General features: G+C 38.2%; 1 protein-coding gene across 3 annotated transcripts; it reads right to left on the bottom strand.

The window, feature by feature from the left end:
* RNF103 (ring finger protein 103) lies at positions 1–27,320 on the bottom strand. Of its 3 annotated transcripts, none has more exons than XM_058550752.1 (4): positions 26,217–27,314; positions 23,631–23,770; positions 9,815–9,930; positions 1–2,015 (listed from the first exon to the last, which is right to left on the bottom strand). In XM_058550752.1, the coding sequence occupies exons 1-4, from the start codon at positions 26,440–26,442 to the stop codon at positions 440–442; spliced, it is 2,058 nt and encodes a 685-aa protein (XP_058406735.1). In that variant the 5' UTR covers positions 26,443–27,314; the 3' UTR covers positions 1–439. The 3 variants fall into 3 exon arrangements, 2 of the variants coding, with proteins under 2 accessions (XP_058406735.1, XP_058406736.1); XR_009221640.1 differs by lacking the exon at positions 1–2,015 and adding an exon at positions 10,603–10,674 and having other exon boundaries at positions 9,856–9,930; positions 26,217–27,319; XM_058550753.1 differs by lacking the exons at positions 1–2,015; positions 9,815–9,930 and adding an exon at positions 21,881–22,074 and having other exon boundaries at positions 26,217–27,320.

The raw sequence follows: 27,320 nt of genomic DNA, 5'->3' as shown, positions 1-27,320 counted from the left end.
TCTCGTTTTAAAATAATTTATTTCATAGGTCTATTTTAATTTCATGTCTCAGAGCATACATTATTTAACCAAGAGGTGCTGGACAGAGATTGTAAAAAGGGAGGAAACATTTAGGATAAGAAACAGCCTCAATTCCATTACACTTTGATCCTACCTTGTAAAGTCTTGCTATGATAAATTTCTATCATACTTCTTTTGTGCTTACAAAAAACATTAACATCTGAATTTCCAAGGTTGTAAATAAAAACTTTTACAATTAAGTATGCATTCAATTGACACACACGGCAACCAAATAATTGTCATCAACATTAGCATAATGTCTATCTCCTGTCACTGCATTAACATTAAACTAAACTTCAAACCACAAAAACATTGTGACTAACATTAAAAAGGCAAGCTGTAAGATACTCAAAGCTCATAAAGGACAAATTGCACATGGTTAAGATGGGACATCATCTGACAAGGGCTGGTGTTGTGCATATGGCTGCTTTTTTTTATAAGAAGGCCACCGGCAAACAGGGCAACAGTGTCGGCCCCCAGCCAACCACATCACAATGCAATTCTGATGGAACACATGACCACAAGGCAACCCCATTAGCAAACACCCATTTTCAAAATTCTCTAGGCAAACAACACATTCAGTACAGTGCAGCATATCTGCAGGCCAAGTTAACCAATCAGGTTCCATATCTTCATTAGTGTTGTATGATCCATATGACCTCCCCTTCCTTTCATATGGGCTGGTCTGACAATATTTATTGGCACATGAACAAGCCTCAGCATCACAGTGACTTGCCCTTCCTGGAGAATTGTGAACTATGCTTTGTTTATCTTCAAATACTTCCTTCTCACTGCTAAAAGTGTCTGTGCTCTCACTGTCTGAGTCATTTTCAATATCTTGAGAACCCTCCAACATTTCCTCTTCAGACTGGACTCCAAGGCATTTAAATCGCCACATTGGCAAGTTTTTTATATAATCAGTTGGTATCAGAGGGTGAAGCCAAAGATCAGGGAAAGCTAACCGCTCCAAGAATAAATCAGGGTCTTCATCCCAATCAGATTCTACAGGAAAGTTCTGAAAAGAAGCAATCGGGTGGAAGAGGTAGCTGGTATACCAGTCCCACAGACTTGATAACCATTCTAAGTTATTGGCATTGACTTCATCATTGTTGTTGTTGCGCCGTCTCTTCTTCTCAAAGTAATCAATTAGTAAACCATGTCCAAGGTATGTACTGAGAAACAGGGCCGGGTGGGAAGAATAGAACATCCAGTCTGCCCTCACCCATGAAGCCAGGGTGGTAGTATTGGAATATCTCAACAATTTTAAGCTATATTCATAAAAGCTATCTAAGTAAGGGAGCTGTAAAAAGCCCAACACAGGTAGCCAGGAAATAATTAAGAGAGAATTATATGTCCCTAAAGTGCTTATGAGAACCACAAATCGCTTTATGGTTGCTCCTTGTGTGATAAATAAGTCCATCCAAGCCATAAGATTCACTAGAACCAAGCTCAAAACAAACAGATCGTTGACTTCAGGTTGCAATGAGCGCAAAAATGAATCCATGGCCTGAAGGGATATAAATTCGCCTGCATGGTTTCCATATCTGTAAATTCCTTCAGGAGTTCTAAGTATGTATGATGGCATGTTATATACACCAATATCTGTCATGTAACTCTTGTTGTCCCAATTTTCCACGTTAACAAAAATAAACTCAACTCTTCCAGTAAACTTTATACTTAGTGCAGAGAAGAAAGCTGGGGGTTGGTCAAGGTTTGCAAATAGGTATATTTTTACCCAATATTGATCACTTTTATTCCATTCTTCTTTCAAATGTTCAGCATTATAAATGGTTTTGATCCGAGAAGCTGCATGAGCAGTTATCCACTTAAAAATGTGCTCTACTTCAACCTTGCGTCCACTGTATTCTTTAAGCATGACTTTCCCTTTAGAAGTACTCGTTTGTGGAACCGACATAATGAGTGTGGATCGTACCCAGCCTCTTCTCCTGCAGTATCTATAAGAGAGGAAACTGTAAGTAAACAGCTAGGCTGCTAGATGAGCTAGCTTGCTCATCTTCACTGTTGCACAAACAATTTGTCTTCCCCTACAAATTTCTTTAGCACTTGAACGATATTCTCTCCCCAAAACCAAATTTCCTCCAAATAATCAAAAGTAGCACCAATACTTGGCAGTTGTACAAAAGGAAAAGCAAGCCCTCTTTTTTGTAGTATTTTTGTTTCATATTTTTATGTTTCTTTCCTTTTTTTTTTTTTTTTAAAGAAAAGTGTAGGGGCCGGCCCCGTGGCGTAGCGGTTAAGCACGCGAGATCCACTGCTGGCGGCCCAGGTTCGGATCTGAGGCGCGCACCGACGCACCGCTTGTCAGGCCATGCTGTGGCGGTGTCCCACATAAAGTGGAGGAAGATGGGCACGGATGTTAGCTCAGGGCCAGTCTTCCTCAGCAAAAAGAGGAGGATTGGCATGGATGTTAGCTCAGGGCTGATCTTCCTCACACAAAAAAATAAATAAATAAAAGAAAGAAAGAAGGAAAAGTGTAGCTTGAAAGCCTTTAAGTCAAGGGAATCAGCAAATACTTCAGCATCTATTATGTACTCATTACCACACTATACTGCTAATAAGATCCAAAAGATAATAGGAAAATAATTCCTGTTCACAAGGAATTTAAAATCCTATTCAGGAAATAAAACTTATTTGATAAGAAATATAAAACTGTATATATTCTATTACTAAATAATGTAAAAGAAGTTCAAAAAAGGGAATATCATTGGGAGTTTGAACTGGTGAAGATTTGATGAAACGTCTGGGAATTGAACTAGGTCTTAAAGGATGGTTAGATTCAGCTGGGCAAAGAAGAGAGAAAGAAAGATTATCCTACATGCTGAGTCCCTCACTTGAATACAAGCTCCTTGACAGTAGGAGCCATGCTGTACCCACTTATTAACCCAAGCACCCACCACAATGCCTGATGCACATAGGCACTGCTACAAAGTAATCTGCACAAAGGCTAATCTAGAAAACAGCAAGTCCCATATTTTTTTTGTATTCTCTCATCTCTCTCTAACGAACACCATGAAAAGGAGTATCTAACATAGAGAAAACAAAGTTTTCAGATTAAGATGAGATTCAGTCCAAAGATGACCTCCATTTTCCAACAGAGTAAGCATAGAAGAATTTAACTAAAATGAACTCATTTGTTTAGCTTTATCCAGTAGGCTCATAACTCCAATCCTTTTGGAAATAGACAGGTTCTTGTTATATTTGTTACATCCCCCACCCCCTAAAAAAACTAGATGACAAATGAAAGGAAATACTGAAAAATAAAACCAGCTGTTGTATTACAGGGGAGAGATAAGTGAAACATTTTCCCTTTTTTTAAAAAAAAAAACAGGAATGAGGCAGGGCTGCCCACTCTCACCACTCCTGTTCAACATAGTACTGGAGGTTTTGGCCAGAGCAATTAGGCAAGAAAAAGGAATAAAAGGAATCCAAATAGGTAATGAAGAAGTGAAACTCTCACTATTTGCAGATGACATGACTGTATATATAGAAAACGCTAAAGAATCTGTTGGAAAACTATTAGAAACAATCAACAACTACAGCAAAGTTGCAGGGTACAAAATCAATCTACAAAAATCAGTTGCATTTCTGTATGCTAATAATGAACTAACAGAAAGAGAGCTCAAAAAGATAATACCATTTACAATTGCATCAAAAAGAATAAAATACCTAGGAATAAATCTTACCAAGGAGGTGAAGGACCTATACAATGAGAACTATAAGACATTATTGAAAGAAATCCAAGATGACATAAAGAAATGGAAAGATATCCCATGCACGTGGATTGGAAGAATAAACACAGTTAAAATGTCTATATTACCTAAAGCAATCTACAGACTCAATGCAATCCCAATCAGAATCCCAATGACATTCTTCACAGAAATAGAAAAAAGAATACTAAAATTTATATGGGGCAACAAAAGACCCCGAATAGCTAAAGAAATCCTAAGAAAAAAGAATAAAGCAGGAGGCATCACAATCCCTGACCTCAAAACATACTACAAAGCAATAGTAATCAAAACAGCATGGTACTGGTACAAAAACAGACACACAGATCAATGGAACAGAATTGAAAGCCCAGAAATAAAACCACACATATACGGACAGCTAATTTTCGACAAAGGTGCTAAGAACATACAATGGAGAAAGGAAAGTCTCTTCAATAAATGGTGTTGGGAAAACTGGACAGCCACATGCAAAAGAATGAAAGTGGACCACGTGCTATTGCCATACACAAAAATTAACTCAAAATGGATCAAACACCTGAAGGTGAGACCTGAAACTATAAAACTCATAGAAGAAAATATAGGCAACACACTATTTGACATTGGTTTTAAAGGAATCTTTTCGGATGACATGCCTACCCAGACTAGGGAAACTAAAGAAAAAATAAACAAGTGGGACTTTATCAGATTAAAGAGCTTTTATAAGACAAATGAAACCAGAATCAAGATGAACAGACAACCAACCAGCTGGGAGAGAATATTTGCAAAACATACATCTGACAAGGGGTTGATCTCCATAATATATAAAAAACTCACACAACTGAACAACAACAAAAACAAACAACCCGATCAAAAAATGGGCAGAGGAAATGAACAGACACTTCTCCAAGGAAGATATACAGATGGCCAATAGGCACATGAAAAGATGCTCAACATCACTAATCATCAGGGAAATGCAAATCAAAACAACGCTAAGATACCACCTCACACCCGTTAGAATGGCTATAATCACCAAGACAAAAAACAACAAATGTTGGAGAGGATGTGGAGAAACAGGAACCCTCATACACAGCTGGTGGGAATGCAAATTGGTGCAGCCTCTATGGAAAACGGTATGGAGATTCCTCAAAGAATTAAAAATAGAGATGCCCTATGATCCAGCCATCCCACTGCTGGGAATCTATCCAACGAACCTGAAATCAACAATCCAAAGAGGCTTATGCACCCCTATGTTCATTGCAGCATTATTCACCATAGCCAAGAAGTGGAAGCAACCTAAGTGTCCCTCGACTGACGACTGGATTAAGAAACTGTGGTATATATATACAATGGAATACTACTCAGCCATAAAAAAAGACAAAATCGTCCCATTTGCAACAACATGGATGGGCCTGGAGCGTATTATGTTAAGTGAAATAAGCCAGAAAGAGAAAGACAAACACTGTATGATCTCACTCATATGTGGAATATAAACCAACACATGGACAGAGAAAACTGGACTGTGGTTACCAGGGGCAGTGGGGGTGGGGGGTGGGCACAAGGGGTGAAGGGAGTCATATATATGGTGATGGACAAACAAAAATGTACAACCCAAAATTTCACAATGTTAGAAACCATTAAAACATCAATAAAAAAAAAAAAAAAAGGATTTTTTCCCAAAAACCTACCATGTGGAATTTTATGATATGTAAATTTACTTCGATAAAGTTAGAAAAAAGAAAATCTATCATATGGATACATTTTGTTCGTTATAGATTTGTAAATGGATGGTAATAAATGTTTAATTTCTTATTTTGCTATTCAGAATATTGGTGTAAAAATCATATATGTTATGCTTTACTTAGTAAGCATGCATTATATTTTATCAAATTAAATAAGCATATCACACATTTATATGATCAGATTAAGAGAGAGGAAAGTTTTGATACATATGGCATCTGGTTTTATAATGATAATTCAATTAATTTTATCTCAGGAATTTTGTCATATAATTTAAGATAAGTGAAGACAACATGTCATGTCACAAAGACAAGGTTAGTAATTAATGACTCTAGGAAACTAACTGGGTGACTCAGAATCACAGACTATGACTCAGCTTCTTGTTGAGTTGATTCACTTCCTTAACAAAATAGATTCCATTAATATCAATATTGCTTTAACTGAAATGGTTTGAGAATTATATATTCCTACAAATAGATGCTGAAGTATTTCCTACAAAATATGTTCTATTCCTTAACATTGCTTTTGTCTAATGCAAAATAATAATTCATTGACACGAATTCTACTTTTACCCTCCCTCCAAAAGCAAAAAGTCAAATGCATATAGACAACTGCCTTATTTACATCTTAAATATCTTTAAGTAGCTTTAATTTTCTAACTGCATATGATACTTGTGATGACACATTTCTGCTCTTGGTCATTCACTTTATCTTTCTATAACTACCTCAGAGAATATTAGGCTTCTGATTTGTGTCACAAATTAAATGACAGTCCTTCTGATAGAAAACCTTAGTCTGTAAACTAGGCAAAGTCTTAGTGCACACATTTCTCATGTGAGAAAACAAAAGCAGCATCTGCCTTCTTTTCAGTTCAGAGCTAAGTGACAGTTTTAAGGTTTATCACTCCAAATATAATTTCAGAGTACCCAGAAAAAGAAAATTCCACAGGTCATCATATATCTTTCAAATTAAATCATGTTTTCCAGATTTGAAAAAAACTAATACTTATGAAACACCAGGCTACTAATACATATTTATCTAAACAGTGGTCTAAAGAAATCCAACACACAAATGAAGTATATCATATCAATTTTAAAACTACACTGCTAAATAGAAAAAAGACTAAACAACATATTTTTTAAGAATAATGTTATATTACCTTATATCAATATAAAAACTTTTATTGGCAATTCAAAAAAAGAAACTTTTTAAAGGTCTGAATAAATTCAATGACAATATCATGAAAATATCCTCTAGTTCTTCAAGTAAACCTTTTGGGATCTCTTAGAGAATTTAAGAACTACAAATGAGAGCAAACATGGCTAGTGAGTCTCGGTACTCCGGTTTCTGGTGCGGCATGCTACATTTAAAGAGAAGCTTTGCCTTCTGTTTGTATAATGCTATTTCTCAGATGAGGTCACTGGCCTCCTTGGCCTTACTGGCCCGCTCTCCTATCTCCCCTTCCTTATCCTTCCCTGCTTATTCCAGGAGCCCCCATCCCTGATACTCTCACCATAAGCCCTCCTGGCCTTCGTTTACCACTCAGCTCCTGCAATTCCAACGTCCTCCATCTGCTCTTTACTTCCTCCCATCTCTCCAACCCCCTGAAGATACACGCCCCACCTCACTTTCCACTTTCTCCAAAAAAAAAAAAAAAAAGAACCGAGAATACACCGGACGGGAAAAGCCCTCTGAGCTAGATCGCTTGGTTGGGGAATAGAGGAATTAGGGCTGAATTAGGAACTTCTTTCTCTAAACAGAGAAAGAAATTAAAACTACTGCCATGGACAGTCAGACACTGACCGGAGGTGGTGGTCCTCAGTGTTCTCAGGGGAACGAAACATGTCAGGGAAGTACTGCTGAAAAATGAGACCAGCACATCAAAGGAGGCTGCCCTGAAGGCCACCCCAGAGAAGGAACTACAGCAAAGAAAGCAACACAGACAGTGGTGTAGAGAGTTTTGGTGTTTTTAAAAATCTGAGATCAAGATGATGACTCAATTATTCAACTGGCATAGAGAGTTTTGGTGTTTTTAAAAATCTGAGATCAAGATGATGACTCAATTATTCAACATACGATCAAAACACTTGCTGAATAACACTATTCTCTGCCCAGTTACATGCTGCATTGACATTCTGAACACTCTTTACTGTATCTCCCTGTTTTGTTCTTCTATACCTCCATAATCCTCAAAAGAAGAAAAAAACAACCCTGACTGAGCACAGCTTCTATGGCAAGAACAGTTCTTATTCTAATTGGAAGACTTTCCAAATAAAAGGAAACATGAGTATAACAACATTGAAACTAATATAAAAAATGCATCAAAATCTTCATCTTTGTGATAAAACTGAAGAAGATGAAATAAAAGTGCGTTTTAATAACAAAAAATTATAGCTGCAACCAACAAAAAAGCAAAGTTGCCCAAAAAAGATCTCTTCCGTCATTAAAAGGTGAGATTATTTGAAGATGAAGATGAAGAATTTGGAGGAAAATATACGGAGGCAGCTTATATGCATCTCTTCACCATTCCTCAGTTAGTACAGAATCCAAAAAAGCTTTTCAAAAGAAATGCTAGAAAAATCTGCACTAAAATCCACTGGACTCAACTATGACATTCTGATACACTTTGCTTTATAAGAAATCAAATACTAAAAAAATTCAACTACTATTTCTTTCAGCTTTTTATGCTTAATAGACTATCCTCATTTTATGTTGTGCTTAATTTATTTTTGAACTCTTTATTAATGTTATCTAACAACTTATAAGACTGTAATGTTTAACCTTTATATTTTTGTAAATTTGTTTTTACTTAATATTTTCTAATATATTTGTTATAGTGCTTGAAATGTATTTTTAGTTCATTGATTTTTAAAAAATCATTTCTGAGTATTTTTCAATAAAATAGTGATATTAATACTGACTTTTTCATAATCTGAAAAAAATATCAGAGTATCAGCACTATCACTTGTTCTGATATTGCAATCACCAGTGAGAGAAAAAAAGATCTTTCGCTTAGACTCTGTTTGCGAATGACAGAATCAGACCAAACACCACTGTCTTTGGTAAACAAAGGACAGAAATGAGAATGATTTCCTTTTCATAAGAACAGTAACACTTAGGCTATCGTAGACATTTCAACAAAAGGCACAGGAATATGATCAAGGTTCTGTGGTGAAGATGAGAATGGGAGCTTTGTGGGTACAGGAGGAGACTAAGTTAGGAGTTAGGAGATACAAGAAATTCCCTTCTTACCCCCAACTCTGAGGGGGTCCTCCTGCCACAGATCTGACCCTACATTATGAGTGGGCAAAATAAGGATAGTGAGGAGAACTGAAGCAAACGTGAGCCTAAAGGAGAAAGGCAGGGAAATCTGAGGTGTAGCAGTGGTGGAGGAGCATTTTCTATAGCTAATGGGTTTCTCATTGCGGCCACATAGAAGGGACACAGGCAACTCAGGGGTATCTACCTATATTAGAAACTACCTAATGCTGTAGGGTTTTCTACATACATATCATACGCCTCTTCATCAGCACTAAACAGACCATGCTGGACATGCTAAGCTTTTATTAAATATTTACCGAATGAATAATTAAATGAACAAGTGAATGTAAGTTGTAACTTGGTGGCACCAGAAATTGAAATAAAAAGCATTTTAAAGAAGAAATAATGAAATAATGAAACAAGAAATAATATGACAGATTAAATACTGGAGATGATGACAAAAAGAAAAACAAAAATGCTTGCAGAGATTTTCGTCTGAGAAAATGGGGAAAAGAATCAAATAGTACAGGATAGAAAAAGGAAAGGTAGAAAGGGCACATGGTTGATTAAAGAAAAAGAGGATGAATCTGAATTTGGATACTAGGTTTAGGGAAAAGGACATATCTAGGGATAGTTGTAGGGCAGATGGAAACAAGTGTCAAAATGAAAACTAGAGGTCAGAATTATGGAAGATTTAGATCAGTACAAATGTGTCATCAAAAGCCATAAATCTGCTGAAGTCTCTTTAGGAAGAAGATTAAAACCAAAAGGACTGAAGACATACTCTTAAGAGTCACCCCCACTAGAAAGAACACAGAAAAATCAAATAGAGAGAGAAAAAGAGATCTCAGAGAGAAAGTAAATAACCACCAGTTTATCAAAAATTATTAGTCAAGCACCTGTGTAACTAACACTTTGCTAAATATTATAATTAACTTTCAGTTTAAGCAGACTTCTAATATCATTGCCTTTATTATATAAAAAAAATTCTGGTCAGAACTCAGATTCTAAGAATTGCCTAATCAACTTACCTGGGGTCACTGGAACAGTTGAAAGTGCCTGCACGTATTCCAAATCTTGACACCTTTTTCACCATTTTCTCCCAGTGAATTTTACCCACCAAGGGACTTCTGTCGTTTGCTATGACCTAGTCCCCCAAAAAAGAAAAACAGAAACTGTAATTACCTAAAATGGAGTCAAACCAACCATTTATATCTATAATATAACTTCACTTTTTTGAAAAAGATATTCTGTTCCCAATTCTTGTTTACTATATCATATTATCATTGCAATTCTTGTAGAAGGATCAATTATCCAACTGGAAAACACTTAAAACACTGAGATAGTACATTAAACTCCCACACTCCGTGGTAGTTAGAGAGGAGGCAAAACCATATTAAAAAGCTAGCCACATTCTCTACCATGTGGCCTAATCTCCAGAATTATACAGGAAGAAAATGGCCCTTGGAGTCATTTCTCTGTTCTGAAAAGAAAATTTTAAACAATAATGCAAATAAAGCTTACTAAAAATTATCACCTGTGGGTTAAACAAGTTCAAGTTTCAATTTCTTTAAAGTATAATTATGGATCAAACACAAGTTTTCTATTAAACTATGCTTTGACTAAATCAATACTACTACTTCTATGGCTTTTTTCTTAACAATCATGAAAAGTTCTAACATATATAAAGAATATAATGAATTCTACATTGTTGAACTTCTACTTCAAATTTGCAAACAGCTTTCAAACATAATTAGGATTTGGAGAAGAAAAAGATTTTTTAAAAAAGAAAAGAGAAAGGAAAAAATTGTAAATTAACCTTCAAAATATGTAATGACTTCTTTCTCAGCCCAATTGTTAGCATCTTTTCCCTTATTCCCTAATCTTCCTTCTAGTAAAAGATAACAACAAAAAATTATATATTAAAAACAAAAACAGGGGCCGGCCCAGTGGCGTAGTGGTGAAGTTTGTGCGCTCTGCTTCATTGGCCCAGGGTTTGCAGGTTTGGACCCCAGGTGTGGACCTATGCCCTCCTTATCAAGCCATGCTGTGGCAGGCATCCCACATATAAAAAAGTAGAAGATGGGCATGGATGTTAGCCCAGAGCCAATCTTCCTCAGCAAAAAGAGGACTGGCAACAGATGTTAGCTCAGGGCTAATCTTCCTCACCAAAAAAAAAACAAAAACAAAAAATAACTAAATGGAAACTTAAAGGAAAGTCAAAAGTGTCTAAAAGTCTTCATGAAACCATCTGATTTATTTTAAGCCCAGGGTATACAGGCCAAGTTTATTTTCATGAGTGTTATACTACTGATACTATTTAATTCAAAATTACAACACAATACTCTGTGGGCCTCTTAATTTTTCTGGGAGGAAGGGCCATTTTCATGTTCACAAAGCCTCCGGGAAAGTGAAATCCCAGGTGGGTGTGTGAAATGACTGCCAATAGTCAACTCCCTGGGAGAGGCAAGAGATGCTGCAGCTACCTCATCTGTGGCCCCTCTGCTGGGAAGTCTAAGAAATTTCAAAGGCAGCAGGAGGAAAGAAAGTGCATAGTGGTGACAAGTGACTTGAAGTTTACTTTATGTGCCAACAGATCACTGTCCAATAACCGTGGCCATATACTATCAATGCTACCATCTTTGTAACTACAGAGACATACATGCATTAGGTAACATTTTGTAACATAACTTTCACGCTTAATAAATACACACACACAAAATTTAGAGCATTAAACAAATAGTTTTGATAGCATTTTTTCCCCCTCCCCAAAGCCCCAGTACATGGTTGTATATTCTAGTTGTAAGTCCTTCTAGTTCTTCTATGTGAGCCACTGCCACAGCACGGCAACTGACAGATGGTGTGGTTCCGTGACCAGGAAACAAACCCGGGCCACCGAAGCCTTTGAGAGCACTGAATTTTAACCACTAGGCCATCAGGGCTGGCTCTTGATAGAACTTTTTTTTTTTTTTTGGTGAGGAAGACTGTCCCTGAGCTAACATCTGTGCCCATCTTCCTCTATTTTGTATGTGGCTCGCTACCACAGCATGGCTGACCAGTGCTGCAGGTCTGCACCCGGGATCCAAAACCACGAACCCTTGGCTGCCAAAGCAGAGTGGGTAAACTTAACCACTACACCACGGGGCTGGCCCCATTGACAGTACTTTTTTTTTTTTTTTTTTTAAAGATTTTATTTGTTCATTTTTTTCCCCCCAAAGCCCCAGCAGACAGTTGCATGTCATAGGTTCACATCCTTCTAGTTGCTGTACGTGGGACCCGGCCCTGGGTTGGACGGAGAACCGGTGCCTCGGGGTGCGCCCGGGATCCGAACCCGGGCCGCCAGCATCAGAGCGCGCGCACTTAACCGCTAAGCCACGGAGCCAGCCCGACAGTACTTTTTAATGAAAATAAATGGCCTTATTGAGGGACACACGAGTTATTATTCAAATGCTCAGATGGCTGAGGTAACCAGAAAGAGGGCAATTTGAGGACATGGTCTCAGTAGGTGAAAGCTCTTTCTGATGAGGTGCACACCAGTTATATTACCCAGTAAGTCCTTAACTTTCACATTTTTCCATGGTACAAAAGTGCTTTATAAATTTTACCTGAAAATAAGGGAGATCAAGCAAGGCAGGCATTTTTCTTTTCTTTTCCTACCACTCGAGAGTCAATATGGTAGTTCTTCCTTCCGTCAAGTAATCAAAGAAATCTTGAACTTATTTTTCAGATTACTTAGAAGGATGAAGAAGTCTCTGTGCAACTATATCAACATAATCCCTGCTCTTTGTCCTTTTTTAAAAGAACTCCCTTTTTACTCCCATTTCCTGATCAAAGCTGCAAATAATCCAAACATTTCAGGTTTGTGTTTATAAAGACATTGCAACAAGGGGTTACTCAAAAGGCTGCTTTAATCGATGTAAGGTATGGCCCTAAGTCTAGGGGCATCTTTCCATGAAGATCCTGATCACCGCACATATATCTTTCAGACTCATCAGAGCTCCAGTGCTAGGAAAGGAAGTAGGAAAAATTTCCCAGACAAGCAAAAATTAAAGGAGTTTGTCACCAAGAAACCAGTGCTACAAGAAATGTTAAAGGGACTGATTTAAGGGGAAAAGAGAAGACCACAAATAGGAAAAATTATCTATTTCCATGATATGAGGGTAACGGATACAAATGCACAAAAAAGAGCTTAGATATGATATCAAAAACATAAAAGGAGGTAGAAGGGGAGTTAAAGAGTAGAGCTTTCAGACAGAGGTCAAACTAAACAGACCATCAATTCTGTATAGGAGAAGAAAGGAACAGAGAAGGACTACTAAAACACTGAAAAAAAAAAGTTAAAAATGGCAGTAAGTACATACTTATCAATAGCTACTTTAAACGTCAATGGACTAAATGCTCCAATTAAAAGGCACAGGGTGGCTGATTGGATAAAAAAACAAGACCCATATATATGCTGCATACAAAAGACACACTTCAGACCTAAAGACACTCACAAATTGAAAGTGAAGGGATGGAAAAAGATACTCCATGCAAATAGCAATGAAAAGAAAGCTGAGGTAGCAGTACTCATATCTGACAAAATAGACTTTAAAACAAAAACTGTAAAAAGAGACAAAGAAGGGCATTACATAATGATCAAGGGAACAATCCAAGAAGAGGATATAACACTTGTAAATATCTACGCACCCAATGTAGGTGCACCTAAATATATAAAGCAATTATTAACAGACATAAAAACAGAAATAGACAGTAATACAATAATAGTAGGGGACTTTAACACTCCACTTACACCAACGGATGGATCATCCAAACAGAAGATCAATAAGGAAACATTGGCCTTAAATGACGCACTAGAACAGATGGACCTAGTAGATATATACAGAGCATTCCATCCAAAAACCGAAGAATACACGTTCTTTTCAAATGCACATGGAACATTCTCCAGGACTGATCACATATTAGGCCAAAAAACAAGTCTCGATAAATTTAAGAAAATTGAAATAATACCAAACATCTTTTCTGACCGTAATGGTATGAAACTAGAAATCAACTATAGGAAGAAAATCAGAAAAGCCACAAATACGTGGAGATTAAACAAAATGCTACTGAACAATGACTGGGTCAACGAAGAAATCAAATAAGAAATCAAAAAATACCTGGAGACAAATGAAAATGAAAATACGACATGCCAGAATTTATGGGATACAGCAAAAGCGGTTCTAAGAGGGAAGTTTATAGCAATACAGGCCTATCTCAACAAACAAGAAAAATCTCAAATCAACAATCTAACAATGCACCTAAAGGAACTGGAAAAAGAAGAACAAACAAAGCCCAAAATCAGTAGAAGAAGGGAAATAATAAAAATCAGAGCAGAAATAAATGAAATAAGAGACCAAAAAAACGACAGAAAAAATTAATAAAACCAAGAGCTGGTTCTTTGAAAAGATCAACAAAATTGACAAACCTTTAGCTAGATGCACCAAGAAAAAAAGAGAGAAGGCACAAATAAGTAAAATCAGAAATGAAAAAGGAGAAATTACAACAGACACCTCAGAAATACAAAAGATTATCAGAGAATACTATGAAAAGCTATATGCCAACCAATTCGACAATCTGGAAGAAATGGATAAATTCTTAGAATCATACAACCTTCCAAAACTGGATCAAGAAGAAGTAGAGAATTTGAATAGACCAATCACCAGGAAGGAGATCGAAACAGTAATCAAAAAACCTCCCCAAAAATAAAAGTCCAGGACCAGACGGCTTCCCTGGTGAATTCTACCAAACATTCAAAGAAGACTTAATACCTATCCTTCTCAAACTCTTCCAAAAAATTGAGGAGGGGGGAAGCTCCCTAACTCATTCTACCAAAACCAGACAAGGACAACACAAAAAAAGAAAATTACAGGCCAATATCACTGATGAACATCGAAGCAAAAATCCTCAACGAAATACTAGCAAATCACATACAACAATACGTTAAAAAGATTATACACCATGATCAAGTGGGATTTATTCCAGGTACGCAGGGATGGTTTAACATTCGCAAATCAATCAATGTGATACACCACATTAATAAAATGAAGAATAAAAAATCACATGATCATCTCAATAGATGCAGAGAAAGCATTTGACAAGATACAGCATCCATTTATGATAAAAACTCTGAATAAAATGGGGATAGAAGGAAAGTACCTCAACATAATAAAGACCGTATATGAGAAACCCACAGCTAATATCATCCTCAATGGTGAAAAACTGAAAGCTATCCCTCTAAGAACGGGAACCAGACAAGGATGCCCACTGTCACCACTCCTATTTAACATAGTACTGGAAGTCCTAGCCAGAGCAATCAGGCAAGAGAAAGAAATAAAAGGGATCGAATTGGAAAGGAAGAAGTGAAACTGTCACTATTTGAAGATGACATGATTTTATATATAGAACCCTAAAGAATCCACCAGAAAACTTTTAGAAGTAATAAACGAATATGGTAAAGTTGCAGGATACAAAATCAACATACAAAAATTAGTTGCATGTCTATACACTAACAACGAAGTAGCAGAAAGAGAAATTAAGAATACTATCCCACTTACAATTGCAACAAAAAGAATACCTAGGAATAAACTTAACCAAAGAGGTGAAAGAGCTGTACACGGAAAACTATAAAACATTGCTGAAAGAAATTGAAGACGACACAAAGAAATGAAAAGATATTCCGTGCTCTTGGATTGGAAGAATTAACATATTTAAGATGTCCATACTTCCTAAAGCAATCTATAGATTCAATGCAATCCCTATCAAAGTTCCAACAACATTTTTCACAGAAATAGAACAAAGAATCCTAAAATTTATATGGAACAACAAAAGACCCCGAATAGTTAAAGGAATCCTGAGAAAAAAGAACAAAGCTGGAGGTATCACACTCGCTGATTTCAAAATATACTACAAAGCTATACTAACCAAAACAGCATGGTACTGGCACAAAAACAGACACACAGATCAATGGAATAGAATTGAAAGCCCAGAAATAAATCCACACATCTATGGACAGCTAATCTTCGACAAAGGAGCCAAGAACATACAATGGAGAAAAGAAAGTCTCTTCAACGAATGGTGTTGGGAAAACTGGATAGCCACATGCAAAAAAAATGAAAGTAGACCCTTACCTTACACCATACACAAAAATTAACTCAAAATGGGTTAAAGACTTGAATGTAAGACCTGAAACTATGAAACTACTAGAAGAAAACATAGGAAGTACGCTCTTTGACATGAGTCTTAGCAACATCTTTTCAAGCACCATGTCTGACCGGGCAAGAGAAACAACAGAAAAAATAAACAAATGGGACTACATCAAACTAAAAAGCTTCTGCACAGCAAAGGAAACCATCAACAAAACGAAAAAGACAACCTAACAATTGGGAGAAGATATTTGCAAACCATACATCTGATAAGGGCTTAATCTCCAAAATATATAAAGAACTCATGCATCTCAATAACAAAAAAACTACCAACCCAATTAAAAAATGGGCAAAAGACCTGAACAGACATGTCTCCAAAGAAGATATACAGATGGCCAACAGACACGTGAAAAGTTGTTCAAAATCATTAACTATCAGGGAAAGGCAAATGAAAACTACAATGAGATATCACCTCACGCCCATCAGAATGGCTATAATTAACAAGACAGGAAACAACATGTGTTGGTTGGAGAGGATGTGGAGAGAAAGGAACTCTCATACACTGCTGGTGGGAGTGGGAGTGCAAACTGGTGCAGCCACTGTGGAAAACAGTATGGATATTCCTCAAAAAATCAAGGATAGAACTACCATATGATCCAGCTATTCCACTGCTGGGTATTTATCCAAAGAACTTGAAAACACCAATGCGTAAAGATACATGCACCCCTGTGTTCACTGCAGCGTTATTCACAATAGCCAAGACTTGGAAGCAACCTAAGTGCCCATCAAGGGACGAATGGATAAAGAAGATGTGGTATATATACACAATGGAATACTACTCAGCCATAAGAAACAATGAAATCCAGCCATTTGTGACAACATGGATGGACAGTGAGGGTATTATGAAAAGTGAAATAAGTCAGAGGGAGAAGGTCAAATACCGTATGATTTCCTTCATTAAGTAGTAGATAATAACAACAATAAACAAACACACAGAGACAGAGATTGGATTGGTGGTTATCAGAGGGGAAGGGGGGAGGGAGGAGGGTGAAAGGGATGGTTCGGCTCATGTGTATGGTGATGGGTTGTGGTTGGTGTTTGGGTGGTGGGCGCGGTGTAGTCTGTGCGGAGATAGAAGTGTGGTGATGTACACCTGAAATTTATACAATGTTATAAACCAATGTTACTGCAATAAACAAAAAATTAAAAAAAAAAAAAAGAAAAATTCCCTAGGCACTGCATGAAAGCATTTTATTTGACTCTGTAGTTATATTTATGCAATTAGAAATAGCTTTGTCCAATGTCCTATATACTTATATTATTCAACTGAAGTTTCAGCATAAATTAAATTCAGTCAAGGCTGAATTAGACAACCACTAAAAATGTTTCACAAAATAACTCAGCTGGCTGGGTCACATGGCACAACAAAATACTCTAAGCCTATTATCACTGTGTCACACCAGTAAGAGTTCCCAACTTATAGCTCATATCCAAAAGTATGCACAATGATTCTGAGCGGCATTCACACCACTGGTCTTATTAAAAGGAAAGACATATTCCTTGGCAGTTCAGGAAGGATGTTGAATTCTCTGTGGCGAATATTTTCAGAGACTAGAAAAAAAACTAGATGAAAGTACAGCCTGAGTTCCAAGTCTGGAACAGACTTGGCAACATGGGCTAGAAGTGAAGAAATCTTTCCACCCCCTTCTCAGGGTATCTGTCTCTAACTGGCATCCCTACACTTGCTGACCACTGTATTTCCTGCAGCCACTATAGTGCCTCTATAACTCATTTGGGTACTCATTAAATATTTAGGTTGAACTAAACCTTTTCAGCTTTTTACGGTTTAGTAACTCGTTCTTCTACTTGTGTTTATACAGGTTCTCTAAAGGCTCCAACTTTTTGGTTTCTATTGTAATGAAAGTCCCTTCCCCAGCAACCTGTCATCTGCAATGTTTTCTCGACAAACATTAGCATAAATAGCACACCTCGATATGCAATTGCACATCAACATTCTTGACCCGAGTCAGACATAAAGATTTTCAATTCAGTGTGTTTAAAAATACACTTTTTTCAGAAAAGAAATACTGCCATTTTCCTAGGTTCCATTTCATTGTCTAATAGAGTTCTTTAAGATCTCTCAAAATGCTAGCACCATCATGGACCATCTAACTCATCTGGATAAGATTTTTACTGGTCCACACATTCCAGTAAACCAAACTGTAAGCTGTTTTATGACACACACCATAGGTGATTCATCTTTGTGCCCTCACTGCTTGTCACGAGGTTCAGCTGGCACACATCAGTTTCAATAAATATTTGTTGGATGGTTGGATGAAACCAGTGGTTTGCTGGTAAATATTTAACAACTAGCTCTCCAGAAGAAAAAGGAAGCTCTGATTTCTATCATTTGCTGATTTCCTTGTTGTAAATACTCCCACATGGCTGATTTCAAGTTACCAATGTGACACCTCTAAACATGGAGTTGGAAAGAGGTGTTAACAATCGCCCTCTCGAAGCAGTAAGAGCTGGCTCCAGCACACCACTGGAGGGAACTGAGTTGGACGTGTGATGCTAAGTGCCCATATTTCTGATGTCAACCTTGTGTAGTCCAGTTAAACTTACAATGAAAAACTGGGCTTCAGTTATTGCCTAGTCCCTTCCACACATATTATAGATGTTACATTGGTATAAGGAAAAAACCACACACTTTTGCCTACTTTATTACTAATCAAAACATCTGGCATATCCCTTTTAATATTGTTAATCCCCATACAACAACATCTAGGCTAAATCAAATAACTTCAAAGAACCAGAGTGCTGTGCTACGATAGTTTCTGCATCTCTCAATATTTTATTATAACAGGGAGTTTCTACTTTTAAAATCATGGACCAACCTAAATATATATATATGCAAATTACATAAAATTATTAAAAGTGGGGATGAGTGATTGACAAAAACAAAACTCAATGGCATTATTTCTACAGTATCCTCACAAGCTGTCTTAATGAGTAAACACAAATAAAAGTTTTTCACCAATACAAAATAAAGGATAAAGTGGCTTGTCATGTATTTCGCCTTTAGAGTACTGTCAAGAAAGAAATAGGTTAGAATCTCCCTGAAGAACACCATTGTATAGGAGCAAAGATAAACAAGTTTTAAAACAGCTATTAACTCTTTTCAGCCAAATAGGAAATATATTAACATAGTAACTTCAGTAAACATTGACCCAAAGCTTTACTTTAAATCACATGATGCTCTTCACTGCTACCTCAATTCCAGTGACATTAAATTCCTTATGAGGGCCGGCCCGTGGCTTAGTGGTTAAGTGCTCACGCTCCGCTGCTGGCGGCCCGGGTTTGGATCCCGGGCACACACCGATGCACCGCTTCTCCTGCCATGCTGAGGCCGCGTCCCACATACAGCAACTAGAAGGATGTGCAACTATGACATACAACTATCTACGGGGGCTTTGGGGGAAAAAAGGAGGAGGATTGGCAATAGATGTTAGCTCAGAGCCGGTCTTCCTCAGCAAAAAGAGGAGGATTAGCACAGATGTAGCACGGAGATCAGGGCTGATCTCCCTCACACACACACACACACACACACACACACACACACACACACAAAATTCCTTATGACATGACAAAGCCAGTAGAGAAAAAAATATCACCATCCTTCTTTAAAGTTCTTTGAACAAAAGTCAAAACAGAGAAATAGAAATGTTAAGGATAAATCCATAAAACCCATAAAATATGCCAACTTTTCCACTTCAGAAGCCTAGCCACTGTTCCATCTGCCTCTCGAAGAGTCTTTTGAAAGAAAAGGAACTGTCTTCTATTTGTGGTGCTAAGAAGATCGGGTGGCAGCAGAATCATAGAATCCACAACACAGGAAAATAAATAGCTAATGCAAGATATGCGCTTAGGTTAGGAACAAAGCAGGAAAACAGAATGTTAGAAAGATTGTCAGGAAAAAACAGGACTTGGTTCTTCATGGATTACAGAGTGTATTCTGGGTAAAGATGTCCCATATGTGTTGCTGCCTTGAAAACTAAATTAGTTCTTTCCACTTCATATTACAGAGAACAGAGGATAATCACTGAAAAGCTTGACATGGAAAAGAGTATCCTAATACTCTAATGTAAGCATAATTCATGAGCACTAATACATCTTAAAACAATTAAGAAGCGAAAGATCTGAAGACAACATCTATTACTCAGAAAGTATCTCATTAGTTAGAGAAGATAGAAATCATAAGGAATATAGGATGAATTAAATAAATTATAGAAATTCATTTTTCCTTTTGTAGTGTCATTCCACATGTAGCGTCACCAAAAAAGATAATCAACCTAGATTACCAATCTGTTCCAGAAAAATAACGAACTGACAAAGTGATGGGATACCTAAGTCATATACCATTTTTTTTTACCCATTTATTAAAGTCACATTTTCCCTAAATAAGTAAATACAGACATCGTTTCGGTGACATGATACATGAAGTCTAAAGTGCTAATTATCAGTTATATGCCACCTAACTACATTTTTTCTCAATAAATACAAAAGGACACTACAATTTATTTGAGTAAGAAAATGATATTAGAAAACCAAGAGGAAAAGAAGAAAGAACTTTGACGTGCTTAAATATTTCTTACACAGGATACTTAAAATAAAGGCAACGTGAAGAGGATTGAACTGGTCAGGATGTATGCACCCTCAGAGATTTAAAAAAAAAAAAAAGAGCGAACTGAAATTAGCTTCTTTTAAAATAAATAGAAAAGAATGGTAATTCCAATTGTTAAAAACTGAATTCCTGAAAGTTATCCTTTACAAGAGATTACATAAATATTTAGATAAATATGATCTGAGCTGAAAGAATGACAAGCAACCAAGAGAATATTTCTCTTCTGTTTCTAGCAGATATTTTCAGTTAAGAACAAACACACACACACCCAGTCTTCTTTCAAGAGCTTGAAGCAAAGCGTCTGCTGGCTAGCTTAGCTGGTGAGTTCAGAGTGCCAGGGAAGATTTCAATCTCAGTCTTCTCAGCTGTCGTGCCAGAGATTGTTCTTCCCACCCAAGCCACCCATTTGACAGATGTAAGCCACTGCCCCAAGGAACACAAGCCAGACAAGGGTGATCAGTGCAAATCTTGCAGGTCACTGGAAAAATTATTAAGTGTGTCTTCTACTATACCATTAACACACAGAAAACCACATAAATACATTCCATTTTTCTTAGGAGTCATTTGTCAACTATTAATACCTACAAGGTTTAAAAAATATTTTCAGGGAAAAACAATTTAGTGATTAGAGTTTATAATACTATCATTATTTGCTCTGTACTTCATTCAAGTGTCACCTGATTAGAGCATTCCTTGCCACTGTCTCCTTATTCTGCTTATTTCTCTTCTTAGCACTTTCCACTAACTGAGGTTATATTAAATATTTATTTATTGAGTGCCTACCTCTCCCAACTAGAACATGAGATGCCTGGGAGAGAAAAGACTTAGCCTGGTGTATGTTACTGTATATCTTTAGGGCCTGGCACACACATATCTGCTGAACACACAGTTTAAATTTTGTCACATATTAAGGGAGTTTAATCCATAGTTCTCTTTAATAGAACATCAAAAAATAGTAGATCATTTATAAGCTAAGAATATATCACTAATTAGTGAACCAGAATGTGTTTGTTGTCTATAGGCAGCACCCTATATACTAAAAGAATTTCCAGATTTTTGACATGGCTTTCCCAAGTTTGGAAGATGCTCAGCATCTTTACGTTCATCTCTATGGGATAATTCAATGTGTGGATAAACATTTAGAAACAGAACACAGTACGGGGGACTGGCTATTCAACTCAATCTTAGTAATAAAACTAAAATTATCAAAACTAATTAAGTCTTCCTCAATCAGACCATTGGAAATAAATACCTGCGAAAAGAAATAGAATAACAATTTACTTATAAATTAAAGCTTTAAAGATGCTACAGTTTATTTTTCTACCGAATAATTAACCAGAATTTGATGGATAACGTACAGACTGTATCCACACCATCCCACGTTCTCCCTTTGCTGAACTTAAAAATTACTGACTTCGATTATCTGGAAGGTAAAAGATCAAACAGGAGATTGGCAAGTAAAGGAAAGGTCATGGGTATCCAATGCAATCATCTAAAGAATTCCCAAACCTCAACTCTTTAGTTCAGCGGACTACAGTATTATTCCATCCTTAGATGTGTATGTATTTATTTAAGACCATATGCAACAGATCTGTCTGTCTGTCTACAATAATATTGCAAATCGGTGACAGGACCAGATCTGCAACTAAGGTCTCTGAACTCATAGCTTTTTCTACCATATTTTGCAGTCACTGTTCTCAGACAGCAATGTGAAGCAGCAGCTATTTTGATTTTTTTTTTAATAGTCTGAATCAAACTTTGCCAACCCCAGTGTGAAATGACAAGAACAGTGAACAAGAAATCAGGAAGGGTCGGCCCCGTGGCTTAGTGGTTAAGTGCGCGCTCCACTACTGGCGGCCTGGGTTCAGATCCCAGGCGCGCACCAACGTAATGCTTGTCCAGCCATGCTGAGGTGGCGTCCCATATACAGCAACTACAAGGATGTGTAACTATGACATCCAACTATCTACTGGGGCTTTGGGGAGAAAAAGGGAAAAAAAAAAAAGGAGGAGGATTGGCAATAGATGTTAGCTCAGGGCCAGTCTCCCTCAGCAAAAAGAGGAAGATTGGCATGGATGTTAGCTCAGGGCTGATCTTCCTCACAAAAAAAAAAAAAAGGAAAAGAAATCAGGGAACCTGGGAATTGATCCTGGTTTGATAATCATAATTTTAGCCAAATTCATGCTGCTAATTTACTTGATATGTCATCTTAAGTGAACTTACATTTTAAAAAATTTAAATAACTTTAGCCTTGCCCTAAGCAATATTTATGAAATTACATGTTCAATAAAATATTGATTTTTCTCATTTACATTAAAATACATAAATGATACTGTGTGCCTACTCATTTACCACGAGTGGTACATAAATCACACTTTGGGAAGCATAAAAGACTAATTTTAAGGCCCTTCATAGCTTTGAAATTCCAATATGCTAATTAAATCTCACAGTTTTGCTATCATAAGAGCTAGGGTTTAAAATTCTAATCTCATCAATTTCATAAGTAAAGTAAGGAGCACCTCCCACCATTCCCCACAACAACTCTTCCTCTACAGTCACAAAGTTGGCTATTTCCCTAATGGAAGGATTCCTTTACTTTTACTTTAGGGTTTTTCCTTTAGATACAAAAATTATTTGGATCACTGAATTAAAAACTGGAGTTAACAAAAACTGAGTCCATAGGGCAAATCACTAAATAAAAGGAATATATATATGTGTTTCTTACTTTAATTAAGATCTATTAACTAAAATGGATTTGCTTCTGCTGATTCTAAACAAAACAGTCAACTCTCTTTCCCCAACACTTCCCCCCTACCCTCCTCTTCCTTGGTCTGCAAAACCTCTTGAAGAGGACACTGGAGTTTCCCTCTGAGAACTGAGTTATGTCTAAGAAACATGACACAAGTACACAGAATTGTCACCAGCTGGTGAATACGATTTTGGTAAAAATAATTTCACTTCCATCACTGTTTCTGATACCTGAACCAACCAGATGCCATCCTTTGTGTCTTCTACAAGCTCATAGAAGTGCATTTCACCACTGAAATTGGTACTAGAAACAGATTCAGCTGCTTCTTCTTCCTTAAGTGCAGAATAGAGCTCACCTTCCATCAAGTCACCTGAAGAAAGGAAAAAAGAGCACTAATGAGATTTCAAAAATCCCACGTTCCCAACTTCAATGATTAATTCCATTTTACACTGTTAAAAATCACGTCATTGCACTCTATAGGAAAAAAGAAGAGGGCCGGCCCCGTGGCTTAGCGGTTGGGTGCGTGCGCTCCGCTGCTGGCGGCGGGGTTCGGATCCCGGGCGCGCACAGATGCACGGCTTCTCCCGCCATGCTGAGGCCGCATCCCACGTACAGCAACTAGAAGGATGTGCAGCTATGACATACAACTATCTACTGGGGCTTTTGGGGGAAAAAAAATAAATAAAATGTTTAAAAAAAAAAAAGAAGAAGAAAAGAAGAGTAGAACCTGAATACATCCATTTAAGATTCATACATTCAGTAAATATGTAATAAGAACCCACTATATGTCAGGCAAAAATGAACAAAACAGACAAAAATCCATCTCCTCATGGGGCTTATAGTCTAGTGGGGTCATCACATAATTTATTAGGAAACTACTGAACATATACCAGTCCAAAAAGCCATCCCAATATTATTTAGCTTTGTATATAACATGTCCAGTCTTCAGATAATTTTTAAACAGTATGATTTACATACTTCTTACTTAGAAGATTCAGAAAAGGGTTTACAGAATTTGCAATCACCACCTGCTTAAAATAGCAACAGGGCTTACACAACTTGGAGGCAGACACAAAAGATTACCTGTAAGAACAAACTGCATATTCACACACAAATTTACTGTGTAAATTTAGAGCTTGTATCATCAAATAAAAAGTCAAGGAAAACACTAATGTCACATTATTTTACTTTTGCCTTAAATATTAAACAACGAGAAAACAAGCACTGTGTCAGGATAGCAGCAGAACCATTCTCAATGAATATTTAAGTTATAAAGTTAAATTGCTATACCAAGACTTCCCTGCTATAAAATGTGCTATGTGAGTCATATTTTTGTGGGTTGTATTCTTTAAATACGTGCACTCCTTGTACACTCAACGTGACAAATATTTTTAGGCCCTAAGGAATGCAACACAAAATAAAAGTCAAAAGAAAAAAATGTGTTATCAAATTATTTTACCATGAAAAATGATTTGGCTTTGGCAGTAAAGACACTTCTCATTTCTAAACCTAAAGAGTTTATTTATTAGAGATCTACTTTACTCCATTCTTCTCCCCCTGCGGTAGAAATAAACCAGTCAGTAAACAAGAGGCAACAACAATACACAATTTTATGTTTTCTCTAAAGAAAAACGTATCACTTTTACAGAGAAGGTTTCCTCCTCTACCTCACGAGTGAGATATGTTTGATACCCCTTAACCTGCAGATAAACTCCTGAGTGCTGAACTTCAGAGTTAGTAAGCTTGTCTATCACACTACATGGCTAATAAGGTAGTAAATAAAGAAAAAATTTGTCTTGTAAAAGACACAGCTGACAGTAATTCTAGAAACAACAAAAAAGATAACCATCAATTTCAACTGCTTCCTACAGCAACCCAGAATGCCTTTCTCAAATTAAGGTACATTCCCCTTCCAGGAAGTGCCTCTAAACAAAGATACACTTTGTCCAGGGGTGAAAAAAATTATCCATATTGCTCACCCAATCCTACCCTCAAACTAACAGTTATTGAAAATGCATTCTTTAAGATGTTAAATACTCTCAACACTATTTCAATTCTACTTCTCAGCCCATTTAAGTTGATGCAGCAGTACCTGTGACACAGAAGGAAAAAAACGTTGACATCCGAGATACGATTTTTAAAAAATCCTGACAGAAATACAAATAAACTCTTTCAACACAAACAAAACAAACAAGGTAGGCATTCACAAAAATATTCACCTTATTTTTCACCAAACTTAAAGTATTAAAAGCTAATACTGTACAGTGCACACTTTATATTTAAACTCATTACTTAAAATTTAAATCTTAGCCCTAAATGCTTCTTTGATACTAAGTATTCCAACGATATTTTTCCCTCCGGGTAACTTGCTATTACCATCGTGACAAATACTGCTATCTACAGACAACGTTTTGGGGTTTTTCTTAAGAATTTCAACTGATAAATAATGCTTTCCAGTTTGTCTGTAACTGATGAATTTCAACTGATAAATAATGCTTTCCAGTTTGTCTGTAACTGGTTGACATTCCTGAATTTTGCGAAAATCACTCAACTTAGTAAACAATGCTAAGAAGCTGCACTTAAACTGTTATTTTAAAATAACCTTAAAAAGTCACGCCAAAACTGCTACAAATAATTCCAGCCCCCTTCTCAAAACCGGATGCACATATTTTTTTGTAGAAAACCTGGGCAGCTCTCGGAGTAGTCTGCTTAACCCTTGCAGGTAACGCCTGATTCTGGGGGGCCACCAGGTACGAGGAAGTACAGGTCGCCCCCTCCTCCGGGTAGAGGGGACCCTAGGGGAGCCCGATACTCGCCTGACTTTTCCACCAGCTCCCGGACATCCTTCTTCTCGGGCAGCCCCGAGTATCCCAGCCCCCGGCACTCCAGAATGGTCTTCAGCTTCTTGAAGCTCAGCGCCACCGGATCCACCAGCTGGGTGGCAAAGATGCCAGTTTCATACCACACAATGGCCTCAAAAAACCTGGCCAGGACGAAGAGGATCAGAAAATAAAGGAGCAAGAAAAACAGCTTCAGCCACATCTTCCCCTGCGTCTTCTCTTTTCAGAGAGCTCAGAACACGAGAAAGAGGCGGGCAGAGGGTGGCGGGTGTTCACGCAGCCTGGGCAGGGCACTGTCTCGGCGTGTGGTCCAGCCCTCCGCCGTCACTGTCGGGCCATCCCCGGCCCGGAGGCAGGTGGACTGGGGGATCTGTGCGGGGGTGAGGAAAAGACGAGCAGGGGCAGAGGCGCAGAGCCTCGCGCCGGGCCTCGAGTCAAGAGGCGAGAAAAATAAAGGGAAAAAACTTAAAAAAACCCATCAATGAAACACCGAAAGGAGAGCGGCGCGGGGACAGCCCGCGGGGCAGAACAAATCGGGGCACGTTTCCCCGCCCGGGGTCACTGAACGAGACGACGGGGTCGGCCTTCCAGCAACGTAATCTCAAGAGGGAGGGGGAGGCCAAAGAAATAATTCAGATCCACAAAGGAAGCGGGGCCCGGGCTGCAGGCCGAGGCGGTTGGGGCCGGCCGGGCTGCGGCCGGGCGCCGGCGGCGGAGGGTCAGGAGGGCGCGGCGCTCCGCCCGGCCAGGCCCGGGGCCCAGCGCGGGGAGGAGCGGCCGCCGCAGCGCCGCGCCTGACGCGCAGGCCCCAGGCCCCGCCGGCCGCCCAGCGTCCGCGAGAAGCGCGGCGGGCACGGCGGCGGCGGCTCCAGCCAGGTTCGCTCCGGCCGGCGGGCGGCGCCTCAGACCGCGGCCAGGCCCGGGAGGGGGCGTCGCTGTCTCCGCAGAGGGAAGTGGGGCGCGCGGGGCGACGGTCCCGGAGGAAAAAAGCAAAGGAGGCCCGAGACGGCTTCCCGGGGCGGCTCTCCGGCCGCCTCCTGGCCACGCAGCGCCCGCCCCGCTCGGCTGGGCGGCGCGAAC

Source organism: Diceros bicornis, chromosome 12, assembly GCF_020826845.1.
Source record: "Diceros bicornis minor isolate mBicDic1 chromosome 12, mDicBic1.mat.cur, whole genome shotgun sequence".
Lineage (NCBI taxonomy): Eukaryota > Metazoa > Chordata > Mammalia > Perissodactyla > Rhinocerotidae > Diceros > Diceros bicornis.
The sequence above is the reverse complement of the archived record's forward strand: the minus strand, read 5'-3'. Positions and strand labels throughout refer to the sequence as shown.

What these genes read in the sequence shown, in the direction of transcription:
- RNF103 (XM_058550752.1), bottom strand. Translation starts at nt 26,442, where the DNA reads ATGTGGCTGAAGCTGTTTTTCTTGCTCCTTTATTTTCTGATCCTCTTC. An exon ending in ATGGCATCTGGTTGGTTCAG is followed by an intron (nt 9,931 to 23,630) that starts GTATCAGAAACA and finishes TTGGGGGACTAG; the next exon opens with GTCATAGCAAACGACAGAAG. An exon ending in AACTGTTCCAGTGACCCCAG is followed by an intron (nt 2,016 to 9,814) that starts GTAAGTTGATTA and finishes CCTCTCTTATAG; the next exon opens with ATACTGCAGGAGAAGAGGCT.